This window comes from Melanostigma gelatinosum, assembly GCF_949748355.1.
Source record: "Melanostigma gelatinosum genome assembly, chromosome: 6".
NCBI lineage: Eukaryota > Metazoa > Chordata > Actinopteri > Perciformes > Zoarcidae > Melanostigma > Melanostigma gelatinosum.
Window position 1 is genome coordinate 12,858,221 of NC_136639.1, and position 19,207 is coordinate 12,877,427.

General features: G+C 44.1%; 1 protein-coding gene across 3 annotated transcripts in view; it reads left to right on the forward strand.

Annotated features, from left to right (window-relative positions):
• The first annotated feature begins 6,616 nt into the window (after nucleotides 1–6,616).
• Nucleotides 6,617–19,207, forward strand: part of cemip2 (cell migration inducing hyaluronidase 2) — a 22,574-nt gene continuing 9,983 nt past the window's right edge. For 2 of the 3 annotated variants that reach the window (XM_079269596.1, XM_079269598.1), the window contains exons 1-10: nucleotides 6,617–6,824; nucleotides 8,800–9,151; nucleotides 9,286–9,426; nucleotides 9,516–10,083; nucleotides 12,682–12,851; nucleotides 13,671–13,862; nucleotides 15,134–15,303; nucleotides 16,665–16,877; nucleotides 17,578–17,783; nucleotides 18,770–18,839. In XM_079269596.1, the coding sequence (XP_079125722.1) occupies nucleotides 8,818–9,151; nucleotides 9,286–9,426; nucleotides 9,516–10,083; nucleotides 12,682–12,851; nucleotides 13,671–13,862; nucleotides 15,134–15,303; nucleotides 16,665–16,877; nucleotides 17,578–17,783; nucleotides 18,770–18,839 (2,064 nt within the window). In that variant the 5' untranslated portion in view covers nucleotides 6,617–6,824; nucleotides 8,800–8,817. Of the gene's footprint in view, nucleotides 6,825–6,881; nucleotides 9,152–9,285; nucleotides 9,427–9,515; nucleotides 10,084–12,681; nucleotides 12,852–13,670; nucleotides 13,863–15,133; nucleotides 15,304–16,664; nucleotides 16,878–17,577; nucleotides 17,784–18,769; nucleotides 18,840–19,207 lie in introns of those variants that run through there. The other variant, XM_079269597.1, reaches the window with a different exon arrangement.

The following is a 19,207-nucleotide window of genomic DNA, read 5'->3' on the forward strand; positions in this document are numbered from 1 at the left end:
GAACAAATGTCAGACTGCTGAAAATGTTGTAAAAATAGCTAAAGAACCAGCCATTAATAACATTTAACATGAACCACGAGCAGCGCAGACAAGAGAAACAATTAAAAATTGATCAAATCTAGTTAAAACTAGAAAATTTCGCAAGACATTTTGACAGTGTGGCTGCTACTGCCCAAAGACGTCAAAATATATATATATACACGCAATATTACCGCTTCTCTCTTTTCTGCATTTAAGAACTTTACAAACACACACGCACACTGTCAATCAATATTAGCAAGATCTTAAACGCTGCCTGTCTCGCAGAGTAAAATAAAATCACATGAAACAAAGTTATCTGTCAGCCATTTTGTCTTGTCAAAGAAAGAGCTAACGTTATATCAAAATGCTAGGAGCAATATTCTAAGTTTTACACACACACACACACACACACAGCTAATAAGCTAATAGCTATCACAGGATTCCAACTTCACACACATTTCTCACAGAAATGATAATAAAGAAACATCAACAGTGAATACTGACTGAACTCTTATTTTGTCAAAGATATAGCTTAAAACATTCTCATCTGAACCGGTGGTTTCAGAGGGATAGCATGTAGTATTAATAGCATAAGATAATACATTGGCATGCTAGCAGCGATTAGCATTCAAACAGCAGTACATGTAATTAGCTCTCCAGCCTGACACTGGCTCATTCCTTAACTACGTTGCTATAAACATTCCCATAATCCATATATATATCTAACGTTATATATATAGATATATATATAGTTATATATAACGTTAACTAACTTCAGCTCTCATAGAACCGGACTGTCTTTTAGCATTAGTCAGCAGAATTATTTCAACGAGCTAACGTTAACAATAGAAGCGCGAAAAAACGTATTACAGACTACAATGAAATATCTGCATTTTACAGTTACTAAGGCTTCTCAAGTGAATACAGATGTTATATCAAACATGTTTCTGTTTAAAGTCAGTTTACCTGTATATATAGGACATTCATCAGGTCAGTTGAGAAGCCGCTTTCTCTTTTGACTGCACTTAACCCAGGTATTAGTACTGACGGCTTTCTTCTGCTCTACTTACGTTCGCTACTGATGCGCAGTATACTGCCTAGAGCGCCCTCTGCTGGCGATGTTGGGCATAGCAGAAATAAAATAACCACATCCCAGTAAAAGACCAAATGACAGCATGATACAGATACTTTCCGTAATATATGAGTTTCCCTGTTTGTTTAACTTTATTGAACATTTTTATTATGTTGCTTGCAGTTTGAAGAAAGCTGAGTAGATGAAAGAAGTTATGAGAGTGGATGATTAGGTATGAAATAAGTGTCTATTGTGCTCAGGAAGCCTACTGGACTACACATCTGGCTTGTGTCAACTCCTGCCCCACATCGAGGTAAATGGTAAATGGACTGTACGGTAAAGCGCTTTTCTAGTCTTCACGACCACTCAAAGCGCTTTCACACTTGTCATCATTCACCCATTCACACCCATTCATACGCTGACGGTAGAGGCCATGCCCACCATCAGGCCTAACTAACATTCACACACCGTACACACAGCTACGGGAGCAATTTTGGGGTTCAGTGTCTTGCCCAAGGACACATCAACATGCGACTAGCGGAGCCGGGGATCAAACCACCGATCCTGCTCTCTACTAAGCCACAGTCGCCACAGGTGACCTCCTGCTCCGCTGGTCTTGGTCCCTCTGTGATGAAGGACAGAGGCCACAGCAGGAGACTGCTTTCATTTTGAAGAAAAGAAAAAAAACTCAAGCATTTTTCCCCCCTCAAGATGAATACCGCATTAAAGAGATGTTTGTTGTTTCGATTTGGTGAATGAAGTTGATATTCACTAAATGTAGGGTAAACCTTACCTTACCTTCACCTATATAATACCAACCCTATTTCTACGCCTGCAGATGTTGGAGATGGCTTTGCCCACAGACTAGAAGAACTTGCAAATGGTGCTGCGCTTTTTGAGTGGTGTCATCAGGTGATCTTTGACAGAGGAGGCAATGCAGTTCCCAAGTTCTGGTTCCTCTGAAAGCATGGACAACAACACCATTACTACACTGCCCCACTTCTTACACAGGTCCTGGATAATCGCTTTGTCAAGTTCTTTGAACGTTTTTGAGGTTGGATCAAAATCGACACCCTGGACTTCGATCCACATTCTTTCAAACAGACGCATAATGATGGCCTTGTAGTCTGCAGTGGTCCAGTTAATTTAGGCTTTCCTGAATATCTGCGAGACCAGCACCTCTAAGAATATCTTAACTGATGTTTTTTTTATTTCATCCTGTGCTGTTGCACCTGGAGCAGGTTTGGCAGGTGCTTCCTCACATACTGAGCCAGGAGTTGCTGAAGGTACGTCGTCCTTGATGCTGTCGACCGGCAACTGAGTTGATGAAAGAGACTCAGGGTCCATTCTCTCACATACTGAGCCAGGAGTTGCTGAAAGTACGTCGTCCTCGATGCTGTCGACCGGCAACTGAGTTGATGAAAGAGACTCAGGGTCCATTCTCTCACATACTGAGCCAGGAGTTGCTGAAGGTACGTCGTCCTCGATGCTGTCGACCGGCAACTGAGTTGATGAAAGAGACTCAGGGTCCATTCTCTCACATACTGAGCCAGGAGTTGCTGAAAGTACGTCGTTCTCGATGCTGTCAATGTCAATGCCCCCGTTGTAATCTGACACCTTATCCACAAAATTCGAACATTTGCCCGTTAAATCAGCATACATTTGAAGCTCTTCGAGAGTATGCCATTGGGATATGGGCTTCAGTTCCTCTTGCTTTTCCAACGAATAAAATGCTGAAGGTACGTCGTCCTCGATGCTGTCGACCGGCAACTGAGTTGATGAAAGACAATCAGGGTCCTCCTGCGGCTCCTCCTGCGGCTCCTCCTGCGGCTCCTCCTGCGGCTCCTCCTGCGGCTCCTCCTGCGGCTCCTCCTGCGGCTCCTCCTGCGGCTCCTCCTGCGGCTTATTTTTGATCAAAGGACGCAGCACGTTAGCTCCAATGACTGTGGTTGTCTCTGGACCTGTCACAACCAGCATCGGCACATTGAGTGCTTGTTTCGCCAACGTGTCGATGCTAAGTTTCGCTAGGATCCACCCACTGACATGCTCACACGGGACACCAGCTATAAATCGAATCAACCCTTGGCCGCTGTTTAGCTCGGCCAAAGGTCTGACCTCATTCGGCATGTGCAAATCTGTCCATGCAGTGTGTACATAGGACACTGACGATTCAGATCGCAACACCGCCTCCGTGTATATTCCGTTCAGTTTACAAGAAACGGAATAATTGCAAGACTCGATGGTGTAACCTGATATAGCTTTTTTGGTGAACGAGTAAGCGAGGTAACTCATTGCATTCTGGCCAATTATAGGAATTTTCGGTGTGCTTCCCTCCACGACACGGAAATCTATTAAAGGATGCGTGTGGGAAAATGCGCCTCCATCAAATCTGAACCACAACGTGGTCCCCCCAAGAACTGCCACAGTTCTCCCATTTATCACTGCGAGAGGTTCGTCTTTGGAAATCATGAATTTTGATGTTTTTATATGTTTCTGCCACCATGCTTTGCTGATGAGACATTCTTTATAGCCACAGTTCCACTCTGCTACTGTCCGAATATCATTCAAAACACATTTAAGCCTATAGGGGGCTGTTTCTATCTCAATGACATCTGTAACATCTGTCACTGGCGGTTTAGGAGAAATGAACTCATCTTTACAGCTCCACATTAAAGATAGAAAGTTGTCTGTATCTATGCCATCACTGGTCTTCTTATGTTTACCCACGTTCATTGCTGTTGCATTATTCTGGTCTGCCATCTTCGATGCTGGTTTTAAAAATCCTGAGGTAAAGATTTAAGATGTGATATATATGTTATTTAACATGCAGTGTAACAGTTAATTTAACGTGTAATGTCCTTTTTGTCTTTTGACAACAATTCTCTGGGGTAGTTATGGATTCAGACCTCAACCTGAACAGCCATATCAAGACAATTACAAAATCAGCCTATTATCACCTGAAGAATATATCAAGGATTAGAGGATTTATGTCTCAACAGGATTTGGAAAAACTTGTCCACGCATTTATCTTCAGCAGACTGGACTACTGTAACGGTGTGTTTACAGGTCTTTGTAAAAAGTCCGTCAGAAAGCTGCAGCTGATTCAGAACGCTGCAGCTCGAGTCCTCACTAAGACCAGGAGGGTGGATCACATCACTCCAGTTCTGAGGTCTTTGCACTGGCTTCCTGTCCAACAAAGAATTGACTTTAAAATCCTGCTGTTGGTTTACAAAGCACTGAATTGTTTAGGGCCAAAACACATCTCTGATCTGCTGCTACCTTATGAACCATCCCGACCCCTCAGGTCGTCTGGGACCGGTCTACTTTCTGTTCCCAGAGTCAGAACTAAACATGGAGAAGCAGCGTTCAGTTTTTCTGCTCCACATATCTGGAACAAAGTCCCAGAAAGCTGCAGGTCTGCTGAGACCCTCAGCTCATTTAAATCAAGATTGAAGACTTTTCTGTTTGCTGCTGCCTTTAATTGAACCACATTCAATTCATATATTAATCAATTTCCTGCATTTCTGCATTTTACTACTGCATTTTATTTCTTACACAGTTTCTTTAATTGTTTTTAAATGTCCTTTTCTTTTGCCTTATGTGTTGATGATTTTACTGGTTTTATGTGAAGCACTTTGAATTACCTTGTTGTTGAAATGTGCTATACAAATAAACTTGCCTTGCCTTGCCTACTGTATTACGGACAGCGAGTGGGGCTGTACACAGTTTAAATGTGGAGGACGTGAGTAAAACGAAGTAATATACTTATGAACATGGTCAAAACATTGTTGTTTGGCTTATAGCAATATACAAACAATATAAAGTATAGACTGTGTCAAATCCAGCAGCGTTCCGTTGAAGACACGTTTATACGTCTGTGGTCTCCGGTGAAGAGATCTTCAAAACTGGTCGAAAACTCAATGTGTTTTTCTAATACTTTTTTATTTACAGATGTCCAGCTTGAAAATGGCATATCTCCTGAAACCGGCTCCTGTGTGGCTTTGAAAACGACAACATCAAGAACATGAACATAATTCAGGCTGAAAGTAACGCGGTTTAAACTGACAAATGCAGGAAGGACAGCTGGCAATAAATCACTAACTGAGTACACTAAGTGTGAAAGTGTCGATCATAATAGAAGGGATGTGCGGGGGAGTGACCGCTGGGAAACCCTCTTATTTACGTCGCCACCTGAACACCAAGCATGCCAGTGCAAGTCAAAAGCCCCTTACATTTTTATATCGAAATTGGAGGAGTTACAAAACAGTCAAAAACAACTGCAGTCTCATTCTATGTGTGGTTAATTGTAAATTAAATGTGATGCAATCTGCCTCTGAGCCTGTGCGCGTGTCCTCGCCATCCTGATTGCTCTTTAAAAGTGACGCCTGTGTCACTGAAAGTTATTGAAACTTTGTTGCAGTGTTTCAGGGCGTTTTCACACCTTCAGTTCGTTTGCGTTATTCTGATTCAGGGATTAATATGATACAATGTTGCAGTTGCCCCTTTGTTCGGTTTGTGTTCACACTGCAACATTTAACAGCGGACTAAATATTGTAAACAAACGCCACGCGCGAGCAAACTGTTCTCTCATTGGTCCGATTTCTATGCGGCTATAAATAGGCTCTGTTGCTTCTTCTTTTTTAAGATGTGGGGGATTGGGGGCTGCGTGAACCCGGTCGGGATGTAGAAGGGGGTGCGCGGCCTAAAAAGTTTGGGAACCGCTGATATAGAGTATTTAGTCTTTGAGACCAGCAGGCGGCAGTGTGGCCCGGGTCTAAGACCCTCCCCTCACTTCATGTGCTCCTTGTGACACATTCAAGGACGACTCGGAAACCCCTTCTTTCTTTCATTAGGTCTGAAGATGATGGTGATCTGACCCAATGTTAGATACCTTAGGTTGGGGATAGAAACGCACAGGCGACAATAAAAAGCGTCAATGTTTGCTTCATTATATGAGTCAACCAAACAGCTAGTTTGTGCTTCAACTGCTAAATTAAAAGTGTGCTCGTGTAGGAATAAACTTTGTTTTTGCACTTATGAGCACTTAGAGCTATGGTAATGTCCTAATCGTTATTTTTCTGGGAATTTGTCTATTTTAGCAACCTGAAGGGACTTAAACACTCAATAGTGAAAAACACAATCACTAAATAGGCTTTCAGTATTATCACAAATGTAAAATAAAGCAATACTAAAATTGTATTAAATCAATGATATATCTAAACCCTTTTGGTGGGAAATTACATTTACAGAAGATAGAACTGAACAATTTTTAAGATTTGGAATCATGACAGTAGTATTTTCTAAAATCATGACTACGGTCCTGAACTAGTACGAGTAATACTAAGAGTAGTAACGACTGGTATGGTACCACTACTAAAGTAGTAACGTTACTAACCTTCACTATGTGTTATTAATACTAAAATTTCAAGTGTCCGATAGAAAGTGAACGCATCACTACTTCCTCTCTCGCAAGCCGCGCCTGCTTAGCTCCCGGTGGGACAGAGAGAGGGGGATAGAGGGACAGGGGGGCTGACCGACCTACCGAGGGACAAACGACAGCCCATCAGCAGAAAAAACACCATGTGAAGAAAAGTATTTAAAAAGGGACACAGAGAGCCAACCTGCGAGGGTGAGAACGGATTCATTCGTCTCAACACGACCAGCGTGTTTAAACAGCTCGGCAGAGAGCGGATGGACAGAGCGCGAGAGGAGCAGGACAGTCTCACCAACGGTATGCACGAGCCCACTGTCCGTCTAACGTTCACGTTACAGTGTCTGTCTGTCAGCCTTTGGGGGTGGAGAGGATTCACCGAGTGGAACTTTTTGAGTTGAGGGTTGTTTTCTAGTGAAGAGGCTTCTCGAGCGGGTTAATTAACTTAAGTTAGTTTAAAAGTTGTATGTTGCCAACGGTAGTTGGTCGTTCATGCGTAACATGTGTCATATAACAGCCTATGTCTCTCTTTGTATATGGTGACATGTTGGTGACAGACTACCCAGTAACGTTACCGTAGTGTTTCTCTATCGTGGAGGAACGAGTCACTTCGGCCAAAACGAGCCAATAAATCAACAGCATTCTTTTTTTAACTCACCTTATTTAACCTCGATATGAGTCATATAAACGAGGTAGTCTTAATTTAGTGTTCAGAGTTGTGACAGCGCTGTTTCCGCTTATAGTTTTGAGTGAACGTAGGGAACACGTGGCTTACTGTTTGTCACATTGCCCAATGTCGATTTCCAAACTACGGGCTGATTATACAGCTGAGGAATCTGTGATGGTCTCTCCCACTCCCAGTGTTCCCCCCACATCTGCTTTAAATACAGTAGCTCTGAAATCAGGAAAATGTGAGAGTGAGAGAGGCAGTGAGTGAGTGCCCGGTTATTAGGAAATGCACAAGGTTCATGAACAGCTGCGCAGCCTTGTGATGGGTGTAGGTTACAGAAGTTTAACTTATGCTCTGATGGGTCACTTAGCAGGACCACCTTGGCCCTTTTTATCTGGTGAGGAATGTGAATAAAAACATAGTCGGAGATAGAGTCATAAAGACTGGGGGATCAGACCATCACAGGGCTCCCACTGAGTCGGTCTAATGCAGGGCACAGACCGTGAGCACATGAAATCAAAAGTTAGTGTAATCAGCATTCCTTTCTTGATGACATTCCAGTTTAGGTATGGAGATGCAGAGAGTTATCAGCTCAAGTCTGGTTCAGAGACACTAATGGGATGATTCAGGGTGAAGTGGGTGATGCGTATATTGTGGTCTGTGTAAATGACTGGACCCTTGTTGAGCAGCCCTTGATTGTACATTGCTTTGTTTATGAATGGAAGAGGTTTGTTGTGCTCTGGGCTAAAATGATGACTAATTGGCTTGGCAAGACAATGGTTTGTTGTGTGTGTGTGTGTGTGTCTGTGGATTGGTACAGGAGCGTGTGAGTCTGTTCACATTTGTGTGTGTGTGTGTGTGTGTGTGTGTGTGTGAAGCAATGATAGACACTCGGGTGATTTAAAGTCTGAAAGTCTTAACTGTCATGGTGGCTTCGTTTTTAAAGGGGCAGTTTTGCACTTTTAACAACCTTGTGAAAGTGTGAACTTGCTGACTTTGTGTTTTTTGAAGACTTCTAGTGAGCAAGCTGTAATGTCATTACAGTGTTACAGGGTGTTTGTGTTAAAGGAAAGTGCCATTGAAGCCTTTTTTTTCCTGCAGTGTCATTTCCTTTACCCCTTCATGTTTGTGTGTGCAGGTGTGTGTCCATATGACCCTTCTCTCTCTCTGTGTGTGTGCCCGTGGCTTCAGATAACTCTGTGCTACCTCCTCCAGTTGTGTGAAATAAAGCGGGCACAGACAAGAGCTGGCGTGCTCTCCTCCTTCCCTACTGTAATTGATGCCATCTGTTTTTGCTGTGTTAACCTAGTGTGAGGAATGTTGAGATCTATTATTCATAAACCTCCTTTCGTCACCGTGGACAAGAGCAGCCAATGTCACTCTGACAAACCAGCCAGGATACGCTGACTGGTTTCGAGTAGGCCCGATTAGAGTAACAGTCTTTTTAAGACCCACAGCCAGGATCTTTACCTGGAGGTGTACGATTAAGACGCTTTGAGGGCAATTTGCTGTTTCCCCAGAATCGGCCCTTTGGTCTTCCTTCACCCCCTGCTGTTTTTACTCTCTTTTTATGTGCTCTTTCTGGAGTCTTCTTCCTCCTCTCAGGCAGCAGACACTTGTACCATGCCGACGAGTGATGGCCCCGGCCGCTTCCCGGTCTTTGCCGCTCCGCCCCACGGCAACCACCAGAGGCCCCCGGGTTATGTCCCCGGGCGGGTGGCTCCGGTCCGCTCACCGCCGCCTGCCAAAGCTCCACCGCCTCCCCCGATAAAACCTCACGGCCCCCCGCCGGAGCGTCGAGCCGCCTTCAACTTGTCTGAGGAGCACCAGCGTAGGGAGCGGGCTCAGAGCCTCCAGCAGAGAAAGAACACATTCATCTGTTTTGGAGTGTCCATCGGGGCTTTCTTCTTCACCCTCATCATCGTCCTCAGTCTCTCAAGCAGAGATGTGTTAGACGGTCAGTATTACGAATCACTGATTCAAATGTTTCGGTTGTTTTTTTCAATGTATATCTCTTTATTTATGCTGCAGATGTGTTCCCTTCTGTGTATACCGTCTGTGTAATTTGTCACTGATCGGTCATGTTTGCAGAGAATTGTCCGGATCACAATCCATCACTTAGTAGCTGGAACCCGGGCCACGAACCAGAGAAGGCCGTTCTTGTGAGGAGGGGACATTTGTTGAGATTGGAGGCTTCGGCTACCTTCCACACACTAACCATCCAGTCAGGAGGTAAGCACAGCATGATTTGTGAAGTAACATTTTGAGTTGTAATGTTGATAAGTGACAAGTAACATATATTTTTTTCTTCTTCTTCACAGGTCAAGTAGTTTTCTCAGACAACGCCGACGGCTCTAAAAACATAACCGTGAGAACTCGTCACATCCTCATAGAAGACGGTGGAGCGCTTCACATCGGTGCTCCCAAATGTCGCTACCGCTCTCGGGCCACCATTGCCCTCGTGGGCCGCTCTGACGACAAGGCGACCCCTGAAGTGCCCGGCATGGGCCGCAAGTTCATAGGAGTCCTGAGAGGTGGGACTCTGGAGCTACACGGTACCGAGAGAGTTTCCTGGTCTCTGCTGACCCGGACCGTCCCGGCCTCCGGTCTGACCACGGAGGGTTACGCCTTTCAGCGGAACTTCAGCAGAGGCATCAACTTGCGCGTTGTGGACCAGGACACGGCCGCGTTGCTGGTCTCCAAACGCTACGACACACACGATTCTCGTAATGACAGCCGCCAGCTCACCCAGCTGCTGCGGACCCTCCCGGCGGGCCGCATTGTCACACTGGCCGTGGGAGACTCTGCTGTCAAAAGTCTTCTGGACGAAACTAAGAAGGCAATTGAAGAAAAGCTCGGCAGCAGATTTGTGTATGATCTCAAATACAGGTAAAGAGTGCCAGTTTCTTAATATGGGTATGTTATACAGACTTGTAAATGATTTGTTTTCCTAATGACAGAATGAAGATACGCATGGTTTGGTTGTTTGACGTTGCCCTGACGTGTGTGTCTGTTGACTCGAGTGTGTTTGTGTCCCAGCTGTGTTGCAGAATGTGCCGGCTCTAGGAGAGTTTGTGCTGGTTCTCCATGGTGTGTGTTGTCTTTGGGAGTGTTTTGTTTACTCTAGGTCTCCTGGGGCTGATAAAGGCGGTTAATGAGCTCTTGTTTAACCACTTACATAAGACCCCTCACTCAGTTGGACTGATGATACGAGCATTCTGGGCCATGTTCATCTTCCCTGGGAAATGATCATTTGTGATTTTCCTTTGATTTGTTCCCAGATATTCCTCTTCCTGTTTCCCCCGTGTTTTTATCGTATCACGCTCTGCCAGAAAAGGAAGCGCGTACAGGATAACGGGGTTACGGTTAGACGGTTTCCAGGATTTGTGCAAAACTTGGCAAAAGATTTAATGTCCGCGGTGCAAAAGGACAGATGCTGGAGGCTTGAGTGTCGTCCTGTGCACATGGGATAGTGCTATCTTTAAGCTCATAAAGTGAGCGAAGTGGAGTTTAACTTGACATGACATTAGGTCTTCTGTTCAGACATGTAAACACATGTATGTACACATTAGTTTCTCTCAAGGCAAGTCTTCAAACTAATCCCCTCAAATGGAGCAGACGATGTAGATCTTTGTATGGTCTCAGGTACTTGTGTGGTTACCAATAAGTTGATGCTGTGCACTCTCTTATTACTCTCTCATTTGTTAGAGTGGAGATTGTTATCTTAGCTTTCTGTGGATTTTCCTTGTGGGAGGAGGAAACGCAGAGCATGCATTTATGAGAGAAACATTCAGTTTAATGTCTCGTTAAAGTCACATGATGTTAGGCCGAGTGGCTTTAGCCTGAAAGAGTTTGGTGGTGAAGGCATATGACCTACAGGGTTGAGCGTAATGATGAAGTGTGGATCAGTTTATGACCTGTTATGCCCCGTTGCAGAGACTGGAGCTGGCACATACTTGGAAACCAATTGTGGCACTTGTTTATTTTGTTACTTGACGTCAGACATGCATACCTGGGTTCCCATAGGCATGTTTCATGAACCTCTTTATCCTTGTAATCTCCAGCTCCAACCAAAATGTCTTTGAATTACACGTTGATCTCAGGGTGTCAACCATCCTTCCTGCCACATATATAAAACGTTTGCGGTGGCTCCGGCCTCGTGCCTGTTGACCCCGTTGTCTTTCATCTTTGTCCCTCAGGAGAGTACTTGCACTCAAACACACATCTATGCTGATCTGCAGTGAATTCTTATTTGCTATTGCCTGTAAAACAATGATGTTAAAATGCTGGTGAACATCATAACAAGGAAACTGTGAAATGACTACTTCTACTTCTTCAGAAAGGCACACAGCGTAATGACAGGTGACGGTCTCCTTGTAGATGTCCCTGTACACCACACGAATGCATAAATGGGTAGCAATGAATAGCAAAAAGGCTTTAAGCTTCATTGGACTCATTCAGCAAAAAAAAAGGTGAAATAATACATTCTTAAGAAGCTAAGGACATGACGTTTGAAACATCCAAGGTTGCAAAGTACACTGTCTTGATTTAGGTCATACGCCCGATCCCTTTCGCCATCCACACCCAATGATTATAAGCCTCTCCTTCATATTTAATCATTTAAGAATCATTTTCTTGACATGCTTAATACGATAATGTGCACTGGGACAGAGGGGAGGATTTGGAGCAAAAGTGAAAAAAAGTTGTTTTTGAATGAAGTTTGGGATGTGGAAAGTACGCCCGTCATTCCTCTGAGCCTATGAACACCCTTCCTGGAATCCTCTGCCCTTATTTGATAATCCCTCCAATACTCTGATGTCATTCTTTTAGTTTTCTATCTCTCGTTGTGTTTTTTTATTATTATTCCACGAATGACAGTCACTCTGATATTCAGTTGGCTCCTCTTGTCCTGCTTCAGGCTCATTACGGGCATGTGCTCTGCCTTCATCACACATCTAGTCACTCGTTTCATACCTCTTTCAGATAAATCTCTATGTGTCTGTTATCATGTGCTGTATCTGTAGCCTCAGTGGAAGGGTTTGTGTGTCTGTGATCAACATCAACCTGATACCTCACACACACACACACACACACACACACACACACACACAGAAGCTCCTAATGCAGTTCAGGTCACACCCTGCATCTGAACAGCTGCAAGACTATGATTAAATAGGCTTCATGGAGTACGATTGACTCCTCTGCGCAGCTGTAAAATGATTAAAACATTGTTATTGATGTGTTTGTGAGCCATTTAATTGATGAAACAAGTAATGTAATATTGAACAGTGAGTTTGGAGTAACTTTCAGCTGTAGTTCAGCGTCATTCATTCCATCATCCAAAGAGAATATATGTTAAACTACGGCCTAGAACCTGGTCACTTTTTCTCTGTGTGAATCTAGTCCATTTACTGTAATGTCTGTAAATGACTCCATCTCCTTCCTGTCTCTCTCCCACTTTCCTCTTCATCCCTCCGGTCGGTCCAGACAGGCGTGGGCTCTGGTCTCGGTGGTCGGTGGGGGTAATGCATCGTGCTCGGAGGACGTTAGGGAACACGAGAACCACGACACTGGAGGCAGAGCTCTGGCGAGACAGAACTTCACCACTGTGGACGGAGTGGGCTTCCTGGTCACCGCCTACAGCGAGTGGAAGAACGGTGAGATACGGCTGATGATGGTTTGAACGCACGTGGTTCAGTGTTGTTTCGGCCATTTATTTTAGTGCTTAGTTTATTATGCCTTCTGTCATTTTGTGTAGGTTTGCTCTTTGTCTGTAGTTATTCACAGTAACAGGCTTCAGATGAAATGGTCAGGCTTCTCCCGCTTTGAAGTGTAAAGGGTTTGGAGGAAGGTGACGGGTTGAGAAATGAGGTTTCCTACATGCCAACTGCTGTACAGATCAGTCACCTGAACATTAAAGACATTCCTGTGCCTCAGTGGGTGACGGTGCCGTTATGACAAACACCAGATGTAAGTGTGTGTGCGGCGTCTGTTTGTGGTTCGGGTGAGGCACTAGCACACCCGCTTTATTTACTTCCTTTATTTATTGCGGCCGTGCATGCCCACACCTCGTAAAACACATTCTGACTCAACTTAACTGAACATAAAGTGTGAAATGACAATATCTCAGTGGTTATTGAGCTATTCAGAAGCCAGGATCTAAACTATGCAGTCCCGTAGAAAATAAATGCAAATTACTATTTTGTATCTTTTGTTCCGTTATTCTCATGTCTTTCTTCCCCATTTGATGGATATTAAGAATTAGCGTTTGTTCTTACTTGAAGAGAGCCTTCGTAAGATCCTTTATAGCTAAGTGCAATACATATGGCTGGTACAATACATGTGTATCAACGGTAATAAAAAGGTATCAGAATTCAGTTTCGTACTATTTTAGTGGGCTGTCCTTCATGTGTCCTTTAAATGAAGTGCTATGCCCCCCTTCTTTAAATGAAGTGCTATGCCCCCCTTCCCCTTAGGTTTCCCCATCTCAGGCTTCCAGGTGGATGCTGTGGACCAGGTGGTGCTGAACCTGCAGGACAAAGTGCAGCAGACCTGGCAACCCGGGGATCAGATCGTAGTTGCCAGCACAGACTATTCCATGCACCAGGCTGAAGAGTTCACCTTGTTGCCCTGTTCTCACTGCCACAGCAAGCAGGTCAGGATACAAGGTGAGGGAGAGGCCAGTGGTGCGTGAGTGTGTGTGTGTGTGTGTGTGTGTGTGTGTGTGTGTGTGTGTGTGTGTGTGTGTGTGTGTGTGCGCGATGTCTGCCTTCTCTCCACTATAATGGAAGTACATGGCACTCTGCTTGTGGTGCTTAAAGCACCAAAATAATACATGTAGGAACTAGAACGAGGAACTAGAAAATAGGTCTTACATGAAACTGATGGTAACAAGGTCTGTGAATTTCTTGCATAAAGGAAGGAAGATATGTGGGAAGTACCGTACAGTCATATTTCATATTAGAAAGCTTGTTAAAAGACTCGTAGACATGGACATAGGAGATGTTACACTAATTTGACATCATAGCCAATAAATGTGATCACACAATGTGCTACTCTTCCTGTGGTCCAGAAAGATCTAATTTCCTGTTGTGGTGATGTAACATTATTGGAGTAGCTTTAAAAGAGATTGCCAGTTTATATTATTATGAAGTAACCTTGTCATATAATAACCTCAGTGGTTGTTTGGATTTAGAATCATCGCTCCTGCTTCACAACCTCCTCCTCCTGCTCCTCTAATGTCCTTCTCCTGCAATCTTTTAGTTACTTGTTGTGCATCCCCCTATCAGAGATGACTCCTATTCTCATTCCGCTGTTGTCAACAAAAGCCAACTCCCTTCCTGGAGAGAAGCGTGTGTGTGTGTGCCTAGATGTTGTGCTGAGCAGCTGGACTACTGCTGTGCATTATCATTGGCAGCTGCACCCTGTGGGTACGGGTACTCTCTGCACTGTCGAAGAGCTGATTATTTTGCGTCTCATATGTATTCACTTACTTTTGCTTTTACATGTAAACTATTTTGGTAGGTTGGTTTCGGGGGAATGGGTCGTTGTTTATGTTTGCGTGTGTGCTGCTTTGTGGTTGATGGTTGGAAACCCGCCATGTCCGGAAATAATGTTTGGTTTAAATGCCACTTCCTATTTATTTCAACGTTTTGTATTAAGCTGGTATTTTAGTGAAACGGTCTGACCTAAGAAAAGGTTCCACAAGAATTTGAAGCCAAAGTGTGTTATGGTCTTCAGCTAAATTAAACAGTGTTCATGTTCTTTCCTGCTCTTTCCTGCTCTATCTGGATGAGATGGAATGCAGTAGGTAATTTTGCATTTGTAATTATAAGTATCGACTTCCACCTTTTCCACGTTTTGTCCACTCACGCACCAGACTTGTCTTCATTAAAGTCACTCTGTTGCAGCATATGACCAAGCAGTCTGTTCTCTCCAGGGAAGCCTCAGTACCACCATGTTGGAGAGATCATCGACGGGGTCGACATGCGTGCTGAAGTGGCTCTGCTCTCCAGGAACATTCTCATCTACGGAGAAATGGAAAACTCGTGCTACGGAGAAAACCTGTGCCAGTTCTACAGCCACGACACCTATGGGGGCCACATTAAGGTGTGTGTACGTTTACAGCACAGGCTCTTGTTTAAACTGCTCTGTACGGCAGAGACATCATACGTTCTCTGTTTATATGCGGTCCTTAATGAGAGGGGTTATTCATGGTCCTAGGTCAGTTTATGTGAAGAACTAACACTTCTCTCAATCCCATTCTCTCTCTTTTCTTTTTTTCTCCTCTCTGCCTCCTCATGTCAAACTTTTTCATTTTTGTAGAGACGATACACAGCATGTCAATCTGAACAAATACTGACGACATCAGACAGATTTAGGTCACACATGATGTATAACTGCCATTACCTGGAGCGTCACATCCTCCGTGACCGACATGTGTTGCTATATAGGCAGTGAGTTCACAATCATGTGGTTAATGGCGGTCACATTTCAGTCACTTTGATGGCAAATACACAATAACATTCCTTAGGTTCTATGTAACTGACCCCCCTTGTGCTTAAGAAAATAAACTTTTCTTTCTTTTGATACATTAACTGTCCCCCAAAAAACCCATTGACTTATGTTACACAATCATTTCAATGCCTCTGAAATGATTCCTCCCGACCCATAAACTAACAGAGCCGTCACACACACACACACACAGCACTCGCCATTGCATATTTTCTCAATCTGTTTTTTACGCTCTCCCATCTCAACATAGATGGAAAGCTTATGGCAGTCTTGTGAGCCAGTTGTATGTATACATGCATGCATATGCGTGTCTTTCCATTGATGTATACACTGCAAGTATTTTGAGCCAGCAAACGCAGCGTATGTACTGTAGGAATAATTAGTTTGTCATGTAAGTGTGTGTGTGTGGGTGAGTTACAGTCAGTTGGAAGGATTGGCCAATACTTCCTTAACAGGAACCAGACTGTGGATTATGCCATGCCCACGAAAAGACCGCTCTAGGGAGCATTGTACAGCGTAACTGTATTGGATTATTTATTGATTCATGTTTAACTTCATTTCCTCCCTGGTCCATTTGTTGTTTTTGCATGTGTGTATTTTATGTGTGTTTAGCTTTTAATTCATTCCTTTATAACTGCCATTACGTATTCATCAAGAGGAATCAGTGTGATCAGTTTGACATACCGGGGCCCGATGCCAGCAGCGCTAGAGTTCATATCCCATTGGGACCCTAGACAAACGCAGGGAATTGTACTGTAGACATAAACCTTTAATTGGACCGGAGTGGGTAGACTGTTAGTTTACTTTTGAGGCATAATATGAACCTTGTGCTTTTACTTTAGCGGTATATAATAGCTCATTGTTCTCGCTTGATTGATTTTTAAAACCACCCTTTCGTTTGTGACTGATCCTCCACTCTGGCCTCTTTACTATCTCTCTCTGTCACACATCGGTAGATCCTTGGTAATTTCTCATCAGTGCATCTGTCCCACGTGGAGCTGAAGAACATGGGCCAGCAGGCGGAGCAAGGCCACTACCCCCTCCACTTCCACATGTGCGGCGACGTGGACCAGAGGGGCGGCTACCGGGAGCCCACCTATGTGGACGGACTCTCCATACACCACTGCTTCTCCCGCTGCCTCACCATCCACGCCACCAACGGTTTGCTGGTTAGTAAAGTATTGGTCATGAAGAAGTCTCTAATGTCTGCGAGGGCAAAAGAAAGACCGCTGTATCTGTTTATTTAGAGGGTGTCTAAGACGGCTCCTACTAATAATAACCATGCGATGTTAGCTGTCATCAACTACAGCCTCCATCACTGGATTACTGTCATGGCTTTGTTTCCTTTTCTTCCTCTCAAGGTGGGGGGGTGTCGAGTGTAAAAGTTATGCTCCCTCTTCATGCCAAACGGGGACGGATTAACTTTTGTCCTTGAGACCGTTGGATTGAAAGCATTCGAGGAAATGGAGATGACAGAGTTTTGGATGACGTTGTTTGACTCTGCTGTTGTTCCTGTTTCCCTTCTTGCACAATGGCCATGTGAATATTCTCTTGATACCTCCCTTCTCAACATGGCATCAGATCGGTTTCATAAAGAAAATGTCCTTGGAGGAAATGATTTCAAGAATTCTAAGTATTTACAGAGGCAGGCACATCAGTTGGAACGTGGTGTATCTTCCTGTGGGTTGTTGCTGATTCCAAGACGGACTAGCACATGTTGTCTCACCTCTCTTGTTTACTCACATTTTCTGCATATTTCCATTAGGAGCAATCTACCTCTTCCTTGGAAAGGGAAAGCGTGCCAGAAATGGGATTTAGAACAGTATTTGTTTTCTAAAAATCCTCATTTGTCTTCTTCCTTTGACCCAGGTGAAGAACACTGTCGGCTATGACACATTGGGCCACTGTTTCTTCCTTGAGGACGGGATCGAGCAGCGTAACACTTTGTACCACAACCTCGGCTTGCTCACGCGACCCGGGACTCTGCTGCCCACCGACCGCAACGAGACCGTCTGCACCAGCATCAAGGACAAAGTCTACAAGGGCTACACCCCCTCACCCAGCACGGAGTGCAAGTAAGAGATTAGGATCATCACGTTGTGCGTCTCTGGGCTGGAGATGGGACTGCAGAGCAAAGTGATAAAAGACAAACACGAGTTTCTGCAGCGTCGTCAAGCGCGTGTCTATGAACGTCTACAGTGTATTGCTCAACAACCACTGCAAGTCAACACCTCTGGATTACGCCTTGTTACTACTTTACAATACTGTACAGTTATATCATTGGTGTAACAATCAATTATTAACCAGTGAATGTGCTGTCTATATGTTCACACACCCTTCAGAATTAGGTGTGTGAATATATTTTCAATGCCTGAACCATCCACCAGCAACAGTTGCAATACAACGACCCTTTCTCAAGACTGAGGATCATTGTACTGACAGATAATAGTTAACAGCACTTGCCCTCGCAGCTGTGAATAAGCCAATAACTTGACCATAAAGTATCTTAATATTTATGGAGGGAAATGTGGTAGACACTGACAAACTGTCGTATCTTTGAAAACACAGTCCAGTTGGGACAAATCAACACGTGTTTTAAATCTCCCACACTGACATTACAGTCCTTCACTCGCTGTGTGGCTTCACTATTACCAGGTTTCCCACACAGACACTTGACAGAAGGTCCATGGAAAGAGATACTGTAGTTAGTATTGGTGGCCAGAGATATTGGCCGGGTGGTTTTTATCCATGCAATAACAACCTCTACTCTCCACGGGATGTTTTTATAGCAAAGTGAAAAAGGTGCCTCTGTAAGAGAAGCAACAAGGTCTGTTTCCAGGAGTGTGTGTGTGTGTGTGTAGACAGAGCTGTCCCTATCCAGGGTTTTTGTTGGAGAGGTAGATTGTTGAGGGACTTTTGAAAGATCACAGTATTCTTTGATCGCTGTCTTCTGCTTGTTAGTCTTTGTTATGCCACGGTATTGCCTTTTTAATATCTAGTTCATGCATTCATGTCTGTGTGTGCTCTGTCTCTGTCCGTCTGTGTGGTTGGTGTTATCCAGGGCAGTTTCAACATTCTGGATCGCCAACCCCAACAACAATCTCATCAGCAATGCAGCTGCTGGTTCTCAGGTAATAACATCAGAGTTATGTAAGAAAACAGCTTCAGCTTTTTAGAAGTCATTAATAAAATGAATGATCAACAAGGGGGGCCTCTTATTGATTTATGATATGAAGCTGACATGGCTTTGGTGTTTCTGAACTTTACATAATGAAAATTTAAGATATTCATGCTCATAATGAATTGATCCTTCAATAAAATGGGATTTAACGGGCTTTAAAGAGGGGTGCATGGACCTGGGGAGACGACTCTGTTGCAGCAGAAGACTCGTCCCGTATCCTTTTCATTTTGATATGAACAGCGTGGAGGTCCGCTGGGGAGGGCAGTGTACTAAATATTGGTAGGGGGTATGCTTGTGAAACTTAACTTGTCCATATCT